This window comes from Biomphalaria glabrata, chromosome 11 (assembly GCF_947242115.1).
Source record: "Biomphalaria glabrata chromosome 11, xgBioGlab47.1, whole genome shotgun sequence".
Lineage (NCBI taxonomy): Eukaryota > Metazoa > Mollusca > Gastropoda > Planorbidae > Biomphalaria > Biomphalaria glabrata.
This window is the reverse complement of record NC_074721.1, coordinates 18490056-18507163: the sequence shown is the minus strand read 5'-3', so window position 1 is coordinate 18507163 and position 17108 is coordinate 18490056. Positions and strand designations below refer to the sequence as shown.

The 17108-nt window shown below is 36.6% G+C and overlaps 2 protein-coding genes across 4 annotated transcripts in view; one reads left to right on the top strand and one right to left on the bottom strand.

The window, feature by feature from the left end:
* The window catches only part of LOC106058971 (uncharacterized), a 38643-nt gene extending 37274 nt beyond the window's left edge, over positions 1 to 1369 (bottom strand). The window contains exon 1 of the mRNA XM_056004920.1: positions 1177 to 1369. Coding sequence (XP_055860895.1) covers positions 1177 to 1254 — 78 coding nt within the window. The 5' untranslated portion in view covers positions 1255 to 1369. The remainder of the gene's footprint in view (positions 1 to 1176) is intronic.
* A 5053-nt stretch (positions 1370 to 6422) lies between these two features.
* The window catches only part of LOC106058970 (uncharacterized), a 66751-nt gene continuing 56065 nt past the window's right edge, over positions 6423 to 17108 (top strand). The window contains exons 1-6 of one of the 3 annotated variants that reach the window (XR_008773618.1): positions 6423 to 6790; positions 6930 to 7034; positions 7414 to 7540; positions 8909 to 9153; positions 14066 to 14329; positions 16911 to 17033. Coding sequence is in view for 2 of the 3 variants with exons in the window: in XM_056003864.1 (XP_055859839.1) it covers positions 6784 to 6790; positions 6930 to 7034; positions 7414 to 7540; positions 8909 to 9153; positions 14066 to 14329; positions 16911 to 17033 (871 nt within the window). In the remaining variant the exon portion in view is untranslated. The remainder of the gene's footprint in view (positions 6791 to 6929; positions 7035 to 7413; positions 7541 to 8908; positions 9154 to 14065; positions 14330 to 16910; positions 17034 to 17108) is intronic. The other 2 variants (XM_056003864.1, XM_056003863.1) reach the window with 2 other exon arrangements.

Genomic DNA, 17108 nt, shown 5'->3' with positions numbered 1-17108 from the left:
GGGTCGGAGTTTAATTTCTTTGATTTGGAATGTGTTTTTCCACTCAGATTGAGGTTTCTTTATTCTGTTCAAGAACTTCATTTTCTGAACATTTGAAATAATGACGTAAGCAAAGTTTCCCTTTCAGACCTTACGGCCTATAGGGATAATTAACAGGTCATCTGTTTTTATGACCGACAGTTAACGAGGATATCATGTGGCGAGCAGTAAAACATTAATCTTAGAAACACTTCCCCGGACAATGCTTCTCACAGTGTAAGGAAAACAGAAACGGCCGATAGAGGAGATAATCAGGCGAGTAGGGAAGGTCGAAGGACCGAGCTCATTGCACTGGCGGGGATGGAAGAAACCGTTAACCAAAACGTCACCACTTCTCAAGGGACATTTAGTATGGTGGGCACAGCTGCACGGCTGATGTTGTACAGTCAAGGAACAAGGGAGCATTGCCTCGGTGTGCTCGTCCTTTGGCCTTGCCTTTAGCCTGAGCGTCTAGGGATACGATCCAACGGAAACAGGGATATAAAAAATGTACATCTGCTTGGATCTTTTCCAGACAGAAGTTTGTCCAGACAGGCAGATGGAGGCTAACGTCCGTGTTCCAAGAGCTTCAAGAGTCTTAGACTCAACTCTTAAGACAATTACAAAGAAGAAGAAGAAGAGACACCTGAGGGCAGAAAGTAAAGTAGCAATACTATATACAACACTGACCCAAAGTTTGCAAATAAAAAAAACAAAACCTAAAACTCAAATGACTCAAAGATAAAGGCGCATTTCTTACTCCGTATGCTAGGACAAAGTCATACAAGTGCAGAAGTGCTTCTTGTTCCTTAGTTCCCTGTGAGTATGCTACGAGTTGAGTGAATCGGCAAGGAAAACCCATGACTTAACAGAGCTTAAGTTTCTAATTACAATGTTACGAATGTACAACTTAATTAACACATCAATACGCGTATCATCGTATGTCCTAGGACGTACTTAGGCCTATCTTCTGTTTTGAAGGAAAGTCTGTTATTTATAAAACAAAAAAAAAGATCATCTAGATCTAGACTATAGACAAAGACTAGATCTAGTAGAATCTATATATCAGCTAAATTAATCAAGATCTGTATTAGTTTTAGATCCTAGATTAATTTCAATTATTAAGACTAAATTCTAGAGCTCTAGATCTATACCAACTTTTTTGTCCAAGCTGACTCCTTCGATAGTCTTCAAGGTTTCAATTGCGACAGAGACAGGATCAAAGAATGTAGCCATGATTATTCGTTCTCAGTTGATGGACTGATTTAAAAAAAAAAGATTCTAGATCTCAATCTAATTATATGATAAATTGAATGGCGCCATTACTATTTAGGTCAATGACAGGAAATGACTTTCCGCGATGAAAACGTGGAGCTTTTATTGGTCGCACTTTTGGTGCAATCTATAAATAACTAAATACTTCTGGTGTATCCTAGTGTACAGAATACCCGAAATGTTAAAAACTAAGTGTGCCCTCTTGCGCCCAAAAAATATTTGATAAATGTTGGATTTTTACACTAAAAGCAAATCAAAGTAATCTACTCTTTTTACTTTGATTTTGAAGATCCGTTCCACGCTCCTTTAAAATAAATCCAGTAACCGATATAAAAAGGAGAATGCATTATGAAGAAAATGATTTAAAAAAAAAAAGTAAAATAAGAAAGATTTTGAAAATAACTAAACAAAAGAAACAATGTCAAGGACTGAGAGATCACTGCTGCAAGATAAATAAAACACTTCTTTGTTCTACTAGAGAAAGAGCTTAAAAATGATTCTAAAATGTTGAACAGTTGCACCGGACACATGAACAAGATTATTGTTATTTATATTATTATTCTCTGGTACTTTCAGGGTCGAAAAACAAAATTCATACTAGTCTCCTTAAAAGTGTTCGTTGAAGAATTTTCTGGTGGTGAGGTTCGTATTCAGCAGTATCGCCCTCTGATGGGCACATTTTAGGGCCTCGAGGGTGTCCGCCAGGTCAATTGTCATAGGGTAAAATTATTATTTTAGTAAAATTCCATAGTCGCTAAGCCTTTAAGCTTAGGTTTTCATTTTTTTTCACTTTTAGTCTATTATTTTTTAACTATTATTAAAGGGGACTAAACCTCAATACATTAGCCATAACAAAATGATTAATTACCAGTAATTAATTTACTAATCAGTTACTCATTTATTTATTCATTTCTCTTCTATACCAGTGAATAATTGTGCGTAGTTTCAGTTTGATCCAAGAGTGTATGTGGGAGGAATAACGTGTACACACTCCCGTACAGACAGACTTACAGAGTGAGTGAAACTGTGTAAAATGGTAACCTAAAAGCAATTTTAATTATTCAGTTTGCATGCATATTTTTTTTTTTCATTTTTTTTTTTTTTTTTTTTCCTAAATCCTATCCTAGACTCTCTATATAAACACTATGATCCTATAGCATTGTCCTCTTTTCATTTCACCACTTTCTTTTCCCCTTTGACAACATTATATTCCCTTGTCTTTCTCCCTATCCTTTTCTCTTCTTTTCTTTCTGTATTAAAAGTTATCTCTAGAAAAATAATAAGAGCGACTTAAAAAGGGAAACATTATGGACGGAGTACAAAATCAATGGAATTATTTGTATCATTGAATGGAAAATAATTGACACATTTTTTTTGTTCTTCACACAAATACAATAAAACCTGCACATATACAACTCTCTGTTAGTATCCTGTAGTTTAGACCTCTAACTAGACTGTCGACCTTCAACTTAAACCAACTTAATTTCCAAAATGTGAACGCGACCTAATCTGTGACCTCTCACGTAGTCGCCCCATTTGTTCTGGCCACCCATTGTCCTTGTCTGTTATTGACCACGGAATTCTGTGAACTTGTCTTGGACTTCCTTGTTGTCTATTTCTGAAATCCAATGACGTAGACGCATACAGGATGTCTTCTTTTTTGTTGTTCTTGGTTTCTAGATCAATTATTCTAGAACATATTTTAAAAGATAATTAATTATCTAAAAACTGTAGAGCTGAAGGTTTTATTGATTTTTAAAGAGACTTTTGGCCTGAAGGGAAGGTTAATGCAAACTAATTATAATATCAAGTTCGGTGTTAATGAATAATACATTAAAATACATTAAAAAGTACAGGATATAAAGTAGATCAGAGCATTGATACACAATGTTGAGGGGATTAAATGGGGCACGACACGGATATAGTTGCAGTGTATTCGTATGTGTGTGTGTGTGTGTGTGTGCTGAGCCACAAAATGTAACTTCAGTAAATGTAAATGTGGACTCGGATCATCGGCTACGGCTCAATTTTGCTCCTATCCCTTCCTGATACATTCGATGCCAACTGTGGCATTTATAGTGTCTTTTAAGGTTTATTACAATTTTAGATTTAGGGTTACTAGCGTTTTTTTTTATAGCTATTGTTATTTAGGAGTTATTGTCATTTTGCAGTTATTGTCATTTTGCAGCTATTGTAATTTTGGAATTATTTTTATTTTGGAGTTATTGTCATTTTGGAGTTATTGTTATTTTGTAGTTATTGTATTTTTACAGTTATTGTAATTTTGGAGTATGTAATTTTGGGTTATTGTTTGTTTGTTGTTGTTTCTTTTAAAATTTTTGTTATCATGGAGCTGCGTAGTTTTGGAATTATTTTAATTTGGATTTATTGTTATTTTTTTAGTTATTTTCATTTTGGAGTTTTTGGTATTTTGGAGTTTTCTAATCTTGAAGTTATCGTAAATTATTATCATTTTGGTGTTAATGTTATTTTGGTGTTTTTGTCATTTTGGAGTTTTGTAATTTCGCATACATTGCTATTTTTTTTAGTTATTTTCATTTTGGAGTTTTTGTCATTTTGGAAATGTGTAATTTTGGATTTATCGTAAATCGGATTTTTTTGTCATTTTGGTGTTGCTGGACTTACTTACTTAGGTTTAGGTCTTCCCGCTCCGTTCGGCGCATTGGGCGGCAAGCTGTCTCCATAAAGATCTGTCATTGGCAATGTCTGAAGCCTCCTCCCATCTGGTGTCCACTATTCTGAGGTCCTCCATGAAGGTGTGTCGCCAAGTAATACGACGATACGGGTTTGATATCCGAATTTATCCAAAAATATATATTTTTGTTAAAACATGAATTTCAACATGATCTAAAAAACGGCTGTAACGATTTTCCTAGAGAATTAAAACATCTGATGTCTATCTCTGAGACAAGAATTACTAGCTTGTCGGCCACACTAGGAAAACTCTGGTTTGACCGTTATAATTTTTCAAATTAAAACGAAATGTAAATATGCTTTAGTTCTAGCAGCTGCCGGTGTTACGGGTTTGATATCCGAATTTATCCAAAAATATATATTTTTGTTAAAATTATTTTATTATATTTGAAGTTAAATAATGGAGGTATTGCCTTTTAAAAAAATATACATTTTCAACATGTTTTTCTTGTTAATGTCCATAGTCGTCTAATGTCTAGGATTAGTTTTCCAAACACCATTTAGCGACTATACAATTTGAATAAATAATAATTATTATTGTCATACAATAAGTGCAATAAGTTAGGAGTCAAAGTCAACAGTTACACAATAAGTTAAGAGTCAGTGGCGGACTAGCTATATGGGCGAACGGGCAAATGTCCTGTGGGCCAAAACCAAATGGCCTGTCTGGTCGCCACCAAAGGAATTCAATGCATACAACTTTTTAAAAAAGTTAGGGCATCAAGATACAGATGCCCGAACACGTTTTATTTCATATTATTATTATTTTAAAATTCAACAAGAATATCAAAAACTTGACACTGTACTCATTATCATTGGCACAACATTAGACTATACTGCTATGTACAAACGGCATGGGCTTTAACACTGCTTTGATTTGATATCTTCGATGTTGTGTTTGGCCTAATCATTTGCTGGTCGGCAAGTACGTTTGATGGCACTGACATTTGTTTTTGCTCCTTCCCTCCCCCGTCTTTTGATGGTTCTATTGTCTGTGTTACAGTTAAAAGAAGGATGAGAGAGGTTAAGTTAGAAAACATTGATGTTATGCAGCAAAAAAATAAATAGTGTTGACAACAATAGAAATGAACTTTAACGCACGCAGCCACGAAATTGCAAACTACCCAACTTATTCACATCTCAGTATGGCGGACAATGTTTATGTATGCCCTCGATGTGGCAAAATATGGAGGTCACAGCTGGGGCTGCGTAGCCATGGGAAATACTGCATTCCTCATTTATCTTGGACTCTTACTATTATTATGGGTATAGAGTTTTTCTTTCTGTGAGTTGTGAAGAAATAGTAAGCTTTCTTTTTGTTTAACCTACAGCATATGATCTAAGAGTACTACAATGGGCTCTATAAAATCTAGATTTAAATCCAAAACTTTTTTTTGGTTTTTGCAATTGTAATGAATGGTGACATGTATATTTAATATGATGTCACAAATGACGAAATATAGTGAAAGGAGATTTTTATGTATATTTTAAATAATGAGCCATGGTATATTCATAAAGAAATTCTAGTTTTTGAGAATGTACGAGGACGAAGCAAGAGCTTTTCACATTATATAAGTGTCCCTCGAACCGTTCTGCTTTCTTTAATCTTTATATGGAATGGGTTGCCTGAGCCAGCCAGGTAAATCAACAACTTAGCAGAGTTTAAGTTATTGAATAACAAGCATGACTAGATTGACACAACATGAAATGCGTAGGGCGTAATTATATTCTTTTTGAAGAAACGTCTGTAATCTATAAGTAAGTAATTCCAAAAAGTCTCCAAAACATTTAATTAAATATTTATTTCAAACTTCTAAAGTCTGCAATAGGACTGTTAATAGTTTTGAGACTACAGACATGTATCAATGAAACACATTACGTAATTCTATGCAAGCATATATCCAGTTTTCGATGAATTATCAAACCTTATATATTTTGAATAGAATTAGTCTTACACATATAATATGGCATGCCTTTTGTGGGCCGGTCTATATGGTAATGCCTGGGCCGATTTTGATACCCAGTCCGTCCCTGTTAAGAGTCATACAATAATTCCAGAGCCATACAATAACTCAGCAATCAAAAAATAAGTCAAGAGTCATACAACAGTTCAGTCTTACAAAAAATTGTATCGACCTGTGTCCCATGTAAATATCTAACATAAATGTGACGCTCCAAGCGAGCCTATGCAGTAATGTAAAGATATTAATGGGAGGGTCTTTGAACCGATTCCTTCTATTAACACTGGTGAGGGCGGGGCTAAGTTGAACGTAAATGGGTCACACTTTCAATTAACATTGAACATTAGAGAACATATTAACAAGAGGGAGAACAACGAACATAGAGCCAAGTCCATCACTTCTAAAATGTGATATTCTATTAAGTTTGTCAGTGATTGCCCACGACCAAAACAGACACGTTTTAAACAAATCGTTTCTAAGTCGGATATACTCATTTTTAGATCTATTTCCGAACAGAACGCTTCGCTGATCGAATACTTTGATTAATATTTGGTTTGTATGAATGACGTAAAATAAAATGGGTTGGTTTTCCGCTCCTGTGAATTATTTCTCCTAGAGAACCAATGATCCGTAACGTTATTGAAAACAATAGATGAAATATAAGATACCGCGTTGTTGTGTAAGCGAATAAAAAGACTTTGTCACTGTCACAGTTATACAATGTCTGTGACCTTCTCTAACCATGCTGTCTAGACTGTATGGGCTTTAACTATTTGGAACTTACATAGGCAAAGACGAGATCTAGTTTTGAAGCATGATGGGTAGGCTATTTATGAAATATATGCAGTTCATTTGATAACTTAACGTAATTTCGTAACGACTAAATATTAAATACATTTTCAAGCTATAAATAATTTTAAAAAAGGATAACAATATTTAACTATATCATATTTATTTCAGTGCCATTACGTCAAAAAACGCAATCATTGAAATGGTGTTACTGGACTTTGGTTGCTTTGATAAGTACATCTTGTAATATAGAATGGTGTCTTGCTTACTTTACAGGTAATTTATATTTTCACTTGCGGTGGCAGAGCGGTAAAGCGCTTGGCTTCTGAACCGGGGGTACCGGGTTCGAATCCTGGTGAGGACTGGCATTTTTTAATTACGGGCAACTTTGGGCGCCTCTGAGTCCACCCAGCTCTAATGGGTACCTGACATTAGTTGGGGAAAGGTAAAGGCGGTTGGTCGTTGTGCTGGCCACAGAAACAGATGACCCTTACATCATCTGCCCTATAGATCACAAGGTCTGAAAAGGGGAACTTTACTAATGATATCAAAACACACACAAAAAAACAAAACGTGTCGTAATGTAACAGATCGCACATTTTTGTAACACATTGGCATACTTCCCTGAATGCTGGTTTATGTTTTCTTGTTCCAGATTGTGGAGGAGCGCTGACAGCTCAGGCTGGCTCTATTCTCTCGCCAAACTATCCTGACAACTACCCAAACGACGCATACTGTACGTGGACTATAACCGTTGCGACTAATCAAATCATTGACTTTAGGTAACGTACTACATTAGTCTTCCTGTGTTTCTAATGTGTACAGGACAAGATGTACGACAATACAAGTCTCTCTTTTCAAGAAGGCTTCCACATTTCACCAGCTGTTACAGAATAGGCAGAAAATAAGGAAATAAGGGAAATTCAATGAACAATAACTCGATTTCTTTTTACAATGCATCTATTTAACTCTCACCTTAGTGGAAACAAAAATCTATGGTCATACATTAATTCATTCATACATCGAATAGGAATATTTGTTTGTAATAAATCTAACTGCTCTATTTTGTATTTGTTCTAGTTTCTTTTTGTTTTCTTGAGTTGAGGGATCCCAGACAGAGGATGTATATTCTAATATTGGCCTATCCAAGGTTAAATAACATTTTAATTTTATGTTTTTGTTTGATTTGTAAAACAAAAGTCTTTTAAAGTCTTAATGCTTTGTTTGATTTTTTAAAATTAATTTCAACAAAATGGGGATTTTATGATAACTTTTCATTTATTATTACAACAAACTTCACTAAGATAAACAGAAGACAAAAAATATGAAGAAATATGAAGAAATGTTGAGATTTAATGGGAACCGGTAAAATGTGAATAACAAAAAGTGAGAGTCTTGGGCGCCCTGACTAGCCAATTTTGCACCTTCAGGTCCATTAACTTCGAAGTAGCAATGCTACAATGCTTCTACCTAAGTATTGTTGCAAGAAGTTATTATTGTAATAAACTAGAATAAGCTCATTAGGAGTTGATGGCCGACCATGTCTGTAGCACTTCTCTAGAGACGAACTTTTCCCTTTGTAACTTGAGATGGAGTGGAGTGACCTCTCCATTGCTGGGGGAAAGCCTGGGTGGTAAATTTGCGAGTGCTGGGCTGCCCACACGTCAACACTCGCCTGACCAGATTACTCATCCGTATCCGTAGCCAAAATGGGCCCCGCGCAAATCCGTTTTGCATAGGGCCACGCAATGAATAAGCCGCCTTGATTATAGCTATATTATTCTTCTGTTCTGAGTGTTCATTATTTAATTTTTTTTATTAAGTCATTGCCATCTGAAGTTGGGAGTAAGCTCTGGGTATGGGGGTGAACAGCTGCTCTTAATTCTGATTGCCTACATTAACTAGACGAAGTGTGCTCCAACAAAACGTTTATGTTTTCACTCAATGTCTCAGCGAAGGACGTTTGCACAATAGAAAGTTAGGACATCAATAATTCATATACGGTTAATGTTTAAAAGAAAGCAAAAAAAAATAAGTGTTTGTGTGTGTGTGTGTGGATACAAAAATTCCAAATCCGATAATAATGTTTCTTAAGAGCTGTATTAAGAGCTGTATGTTTTAACAGGGGCCTTTGATTTTCTTTCTTCCAGGTTCAAAAGACTAGACCTGGACAGGTCATGGGACCAAGGCTGCAATGACTATGTCGCTATATATGATGGACCCAATTCACAAAGCAGCAGAATCAGAAACGATTATTATTATTACTGTGGTTTTAGTGATGATTCTGTCATTCTGAATCTGATTCTAAGGTCAACCAGCAACAAGATGTACATAGTGTTTCAATCAAATAGCCAGAGCTCTAGGATTGGTTTTAGTGCATCGTACTGGGCACACGGTAAGAGCTTCGTTTAGGTAGAAATGGCATGTGCTTTGTTTAGATATCAAATGGAAAGAGATTTGTTTAGACAGCAAACGGTAAGAGCTTTGTTTAGATAGCAAATGGTGAGAGCTATGTTTAGATAGCAAATGGTAAGAGCTTTGTTTAGATAGCAAATGGTAAGAGCTTTGTTTAGATAGCAAATGGTGAGAGCTATGTTTAGATAGCAAATGGTAAGAGCTTCGTTTAGGTAGCAATTGGTAAGAGCTTTGTTTAGGTAGCAAATGGTAAGAGCTTTGTTTAGGTAGCAAATGGTAAGAGCTTTGTTTAGGCAGCATATGGTAAAAGCTTTGTTTAGGCAGCATACGGTAAGAACTTTGTGTAATCCAAGGGTGGATCCTCTGATGTCCATTAAAATTTGAAGCAGCTGACCATTCACTGAAATAATCCTCTCATTGAATCTGGAGCTCTTCACTGCCAATTTTGTCTGAAGTTCACAAAATGTATGTGACAACTACAGGAAATAGAGACACATCATTTTGGGGAGTGTCGACCTACGGGTTGCTCAAGATTGCTTGAGGGGCACTTTTATTTTTAAAAATCTTTACTCTTATCTCCTTTAGGCTCTAAAAATGTCTTTGTATTTATAATTTACATATATGCAAAATAAGGTATTTCCTTATAATAATAAAGATAAAAAGATGTCAAATTAGTTAAGTGTTCTATAGTATATTTATGTGACCCTGCGGGTCACGCGATAATATGAAAAACTACTTAATAATTGTTGTTTTAAATTATGTCCAACTTATATGCATACTAAATAGATTTTTTCTCTTAAAAAAAGTAAACATTATTTTTGGGTAAATGAAGCACTTAGTAGAACAGAACTTACATAAATTCTAAATTTAGTGATTTTACTAAAGGTGTTACTCTAGACAAATGTGAATATTCGTTTGTTATGAATCTTAATGTTCTATTTTGTGTCTGTTCCAGTTTCTTAATGTTTTCTTGAGTTAAAGGGTCCAAACAGAGGATGCATATTCTATTATTGGCCTATCCAAGGTTAAATAACATTTTAATTTTATGTTCTTATTTGATTTATAGAAATTTCTTGTAATCAATCCTAATGATTTGTTTGATTGTTTGATAGTTTCATCAATATGGGGATCCCGTGACAGTTTTTCACCTAAGTATTTTGCGTTTTTAGTTTGTTTTAATTTTTTTTTTGAAACTCTTAATAATTGACATCTTTCTGGGTGGAAAGACAGGCTCCAATTCGATTCCCATTTCTGTAATTCATCTAATTCTCTTTGTAAAATTTCTGTATCTTGTGTTGTTTTTATTGTTCTATTAATTATGCAATCGTCTGCGAATAATCTGACTTTTGTTCCTGAACTAATGCAACTAGGTAAATCATTTATGTAAATTAAAAATAGTAGTGGACTTAACACTGTTTCTTGAGGTACACCTGAGTTTACTGTTGTAGGTGTTGATTTAGAGCTATTTATTATTACTATTTGTTCTCTCCCTATCAGAAAGTAATCAGTCTTATTTAGACTGTCAAGTGTATCACGAGGAGATGTCAAAACTGCACACTATAAAAGTAGTTCGTTTTTTTTTAAACTTACAACAAAAGCAAAGTTCGTATCAAATTAAAAAAAAAGAACATTTCAACCTGTATTTCATTCCATGAGTTAGTTAATAAATGGGAAATATACTTTTTTAATAATACATTGATACTTTCCCAGTGTGACCTTAGATTAACTTTTGTACCAATGCGCGAATCTATGAATGAAGCTCTCTGATCTTTTAAAATAACTTACCTCCCCTGGAGTTTTTCATTTAAAAGTGGTGTATTTAAAACAAATCTGCTTGCATAGATAATTTTTAAAATTAAATGGAAAAGAAAAAAGTTGCATCAGAATTTTGAATGATCTAAAATATCATGATGTCCGATTTTCATTTTCTCTTCTAGTTTCTGAGATCTAAACGGCACGCTGTGGCCTAAACAGATCAAAATAGTTCATTTTAAATAGATAGGCTTACTTTGACTTATGTAACTACTTTGACTTATGCAACTACGTACGGGTAAAGCCGGATACATAAGCTACTACAAGTTCAGAGCCTTAAAGTTACACACATCTGGGTAAAATACATGACAGAGAAAGTACTACTAATTGTTGTATCCTCTTGCAGTGTTTCAGGTCTTCTGGAATAATAACTGTTCGAATTTGTGTAGATCATTTATTTCTGTATTCGCTAAATTGAAATTTACAGTTTAATGGTGTTTTTTTTTGCTAGTAGATCTGCTAAAAGCATAGAATAAATAAGTAAAAAACTATTTTTCGGTCACAAATAATTTGGTAATATGAGAAGTTAGGCAAGAAGCAATATTAACCATTACCAATGTTAAAGGAATTTTATTACTAAGTTAAGTCTACTTCTTCTTCTTCTTCGTTCTCATTTTACATGTCGGGGGTTCAGATCAGTAATCCTATATCCTATATAGGAGATGAATCGCGCAGTGGTTTCCAGATCAGGCAGCTTCCGTATAGTTTCTCTGTAGGAGGGTTTTGGGGTCAGATTCTTGTTCGGGCCTCTTGATGTAGTATGCTGCAGTGAAGGGCATGGTCAGCATTCTCTGATGACGCTCCACAAGGGCAGGTTTCGCTCGTCCCTACTTTAAGTGTCTCATTCTGTTGTGTCCGGTTGTGACAAGAAGGACAATAAGGGTGGCTACCTTTATTTTTTTTTTAGAGTTAGTCCCCTTTATTACTTGATTTAGGTCCCTGTTAACTGTTTACAATTGCCACTCTCTCTTGAGTCTTTCAACTGACCAGTGTAGTTTGAACTAAATCTCTAAAATGTTTAACTAATACTTGTGTTGTTGTACTATTGCTGTGTTACTCAAGAGGAGTGTGCCACTGTTGTGGGAAGAGTATTTCGATAATGAGCTAAGTAGTCTTTATTTATTTGTTAGTACGTTGGTTTATGTAAATGGCGTAGGTCTACTTAGTCTCTTATCCTCTCCTGTATGTTTTTTTTTAAGACATCTTGTCTTTTGTTTAGATACGAGACATTATGTCATTTTCTTTGGTGAGCCTTTATTGCCATTTATATTTTTCATGATCTTTTTGTTGCAACTGAAATCTCAGAATTATTACTTGTCTGTCTCAGTAGTTTTGTACATCTAGAGGCTATAGTTATTAGCCTAGATAATATAATTGGGACTACAAAGTACCACTAGACTAACTTGCGTGCCAGTACAGTACAGGTCACTGGTCTTATGACCTATCCTAATACTAGGTCACACCGGTTCTGAGTCAAAAAATTAAGCGCTGGTCAAGTCAAGATAGCTTAAAATAGGCGTCCTTTTTCTTGTAGTTGTGGTGAGAGCTGGTCCTGTTCTTATTTATTATTCTATTATTTTCATCATTTCCTCTGGGTAGAGAGAGATTTTCAGTTATTTGTTCATTCTTCCATCTTCGGCCAGTATGTCTGCTTTTTCATTGCCTTCTAATTCAATGTGTGCTGGAACCCATTGAAGAACAGTTTCCTTACTGTTGATGTAAAGGTTTACAAAAGATGTCTTGAGTTGCTTTATATAGGAAGTATCCTAGTTTTCAGGCTTTGAAGGGCATTTTTGGCATCGGTCAGTAAGACAATTTGGCTGTTTGGTGTACAAGGGTAATTTATTAGTGTTGTAGCTGCTAGTTCAAGTGCTTGCCTTTCTGCTCTGTGGCTGTCTGAGAGATTGCAAGTTGCTATTGACTTTTCCAGTTTTACTCCATTGGGCCATTCAATTAGTATACCAACTCCTCAATTTGTGTTGTATTTTTGGGAAGATCCATCAGTGTAAACTCTGACCCATTGGTTGTTGGGGTCATGGGTTTTTAGGAAAGAGTTCACTAATTCCTTGAGCTCTGGTTGGTTGTGATCGGATATTTTTTTGATACGCTTTCGATGCAGTCTCTTATAGGAGGGAGGGGACTCTAGTACTACGGAAGAAAAGCGTTATGCAGCTTCGTTGATTCAATAGTTATATTTCGTAAGTGGTATTCTGTGATTCCTGAACAAAATGAGTTCTTTTTAGTCGACTTTGGGTCCCAGTCTTGTGGGTTTTGGATTTGAGTGGGTGTCCGTCTAAGGATTCTATTTTGGTGAATCGGGACAGGTTTTTTTTCTCTTCTTTCATCCAAAAAGACCAGGGCGGCTATTGTTGTTTGTGTTGTGTTGTTTTAATAGCCTCTGTCATTAAAGTAAGTAATGCCCTTTCATTTTTTTATTTTCTTGAAAATGTTCTCGAGAAGATCGATGTTCTAAAAATATTTTCAAATTTTCTTCGCCAACGTGCTTTCAGAGTCTTATAGAATCAGAGTGGTAACATTTCTGCCAAATAAGCTCTGCCGAGTAAGGTCTGCCGAGTAAGGCACCATCATTCAATGGACGTTTGTGGCGGGAACTGAGACGTCCTGCAAAAAACAAGAATCAAGTTACAACGATCAAGCCCTTTACAAAATTACACGTTCTAGGCTCTATTACACTGCAGTATCAACAAGTTAATTACATTTTATTAGGCCTTCTTACTTTGAGAAATTGTGCTGAAAAAAAAGAAGGGGGGGGGTCGCAAATGTACAATTATGGTATAGGGAAGCGATGTCCAAAGTATGACCCAGTCACGCGTAGGGTGGTTTTTCCATCTCCTAACATGTGTTCACATTGTACATGTTTCTTTAGACACTAGGTTTATTCTGTGTTATGAGATGCAGGTTTACTAAAAAGTGCTTAAAATAATACTATAGTTTTAAAAATGTCACTTGATCAATGTTTCCGTATTCTATACATAGGACACACTAAAAAGTTACTCATTATTGAATTTGTTTCCATCTTATAAGAACCTTCAGTATTCGTGCACATATTTTCCCACCAGAATGTCTTCCCTTTACATATGGTAAAGATGGTTGCGACACGTCCTGTAGTTGTAATCAGACCAACACTCAGTACTGCCTTAATTCGGACGGCACGTGTATTTGTAAAACAGGCTGGACATCGAAGGAATGTACAGTAGATATTGATGAGTGCCAGGACCCTAACAGATGTCAAGACCCGTATGCCAGGTGTGTCAACACTGTTGGCAGTTACGTGTGTCAGTGTAAGAAAGGAATGGTTCTTAATGCCACCGGCGAGTGTGAAGGTAAGCCCAACTTATGTACTCAAGGTCACAGATTTCTTTAAAATTTGTATTATTATGATTACTATTCAGGTTCTCTTGTCTCTGATTTACAATTAAACTTAAGACACACGAAACGTTAATAAGTGAATGCCATTTGACTTTGTCTCGAGGTGAAACTTCTCTTGGATGGAACGTACATTTATATTTCTTTCATTTTCATCCATCGATACTTCTCCATTCCTACTCCTACCCTGAATGTCACTGTTGTATTGGTCCTAGCGTCTGGCAACTATTTAACTATGTCACATTAAGGAACGCTTGCACCCAATGATGACCCTTGACAAAAGGAAAGACTTTCTCCAGAGGGCAAGGAAGATTTGATTATCATCGACCCATCTGTCGGGATGACGTAGAATTTCTAAATGATCATTTAATCACATCCACTACTGTGGGACACGGCTTCTTAAGCCACATCCACTACTGTGGGACAAGGCTTCTTAAGCCACATCCACTACTGTGGGACAAGGCTTCTTAAGCCACATCCACTACTGTGGGACACGGCTTCTTAAGCCACATCCACTACTGTGGGACAAGGCTTCTTGAGCCACATTGGGGATCATATTACCCGGCGAGGCAATGGCAGAGCCCACGAAAGATTCCTCCATATTCCTATAATGTACCACCAATAGTAGTAAGGGGGCCTAGTTTGTTCTCAGCAAAGTTTGTTCTCTAGACCGTGAATTGAAAACGCAGTGGAGGAAATGTTGTTACTCCATGTCTCGCCTGATAGTGGAGGAAATGTTGTTACTCCATGTCTCGCCTGACAGATGTTTCCACAAGGGCAACTTGCTGGAGTGTCCCTCGTTTATATCACACCGTCAGCTCCAACACTTCTGTGACTTGCAAAATGTTTCTTCTGCCTGGAGTGTCCCTCGTTTATATCACACTGTCAGCTCCAACACTTCTGTGACTTGCAAAATGTTTCTTCTGCCTGGCGTGTCTCTCGTTTATATCACACTGTCAGCTCCAACACTTCTGTGACTTGCAAAATGTTTCTTCTGCCTGGCGTGTCTCCCTCGTTTATATCACACCGTCAGCTCCAACACTTCTGTGACTTGCAAAATGTTTCTTCTGCCTGGCGTGTCCCTCGTTTATATCACACTGTCAGCTCCAACACTTCTGTGACTTGCAAAATGTTTCTTCTGCCTGGCGTGTCTCCCTCGTTTATATCACACCGTCAGCTCCAACACTTCTGTGACTTGCAAAATGTTTCTTCTGCCTGGCGTGTCCCTCGTTTATATCACACTGTCAGCTCCAACACTTCTGTGACTTGCAAAATGTTTCTTCTGCCTGGCGTGTCCCTCGTTTATATCACACTGTCAGCTCCAACACTTCTGTGACTTGCAAAATGTTTCTTCTGCCTGGCGTGTCCCTCGTTTATATCACACTGTCAGCTCCAACACTTCTGTGACTTGCAAAATGTTTCTTCTGCCTGGCGTGTCTCCCTCGTTTATATCACACCGTCAGCTCCAACACTTCTGTGACTTGCAAAATGTTTCTTCTGCCTGGCGTGTCCCTCGTTTATATCACACTGTCAGCTCCAACACTTCTGTGACTTGCAAAATGTTTCTTCTGCCTGGCGTGTCCCTCGTTTATATCACACCGTCAGCTCCAACACTTCTGTGACTTGCAAAATGTTTCTTCTGCCTGGCGTGTCCCTCGTTTATATCACACTGTCAGCTCCAACACTTCTGTGACTTGCAAAATGTTTCTTCTGCCTGGCGTATCCCTCGTTTATATCACACCGTCAGCTCCAACACTTCTGTGACTTGCAAAATGTTTCTTCTGCCTGGCGTGTCCCTCGTTTATATCACACTGTCAGCTCCAACACTTCTGTGACTTGCAAAATGTTTCTTCTGCCTGGCGTGTCCCTCGTTTATATCACACTGTCAGCTCCAACACTTCTGTGACTTGCAAAATGTTTCTTCTGCCTGGCGTGTCCCTCGTTTATATCACACTGTCAGCTCCAACACTTCTGTGACTTGCAAAATGTTTCTTCTGCCTGGCGTGTCCCTCGTTTATATCACACTGTCAGCTCCAACACTTCTGTGACTTGCAAAATGTTTCTTCTGCCTGGCGTGTCCCTCGTTTATATCACACTGTCAGCTCCAACACTTCTGTGACTTGCAAAATGTTTCTTCTGCCTGGCGTGTCCCTCGTTTATATCACACTGTCAGCTCCAACACTTCTGTGACTTGCAAAATGTTTCTTCTGCCTGGCGTGTCTCTCGTTTATATCACACTGTCAGCTCCAACACTTCTGTGACTTGCAAAATGTTTCTTCTGCCTGGCGTGTCCTGGCTAATGGAAATTTTGTAAGCTAGTAAAATCTTTATATATATATATATATATATATATATATATATATATATATATATATATATATATATACATATACTACTTGTTTATAATAGCAAAATCATTAACTTAACAATAAACCTGTCATCAGGGTGTATTTCAAAGTTGTCTTTACAATCAATCTGTTAGGTTGTACTAGAAGTGTTATATTAACATGTACTGGAGGTCTACAAATTGATCCACAGATAATTGTACACAGAGTCTATGTTCTCATGCTTGTGGAGTGACTTCAGAAAATCCTCACACAGAAACGTGTTACTGTCCTAAAGGAATGAAACTTGATCCAGCAAACAATAACACGTGTCTAGGTAGGCTATTAACTTAATTGAGCCGGAAAAGCCAAAAATTACAATTTACAAAATTTCAACATTTCGAAAGAACCA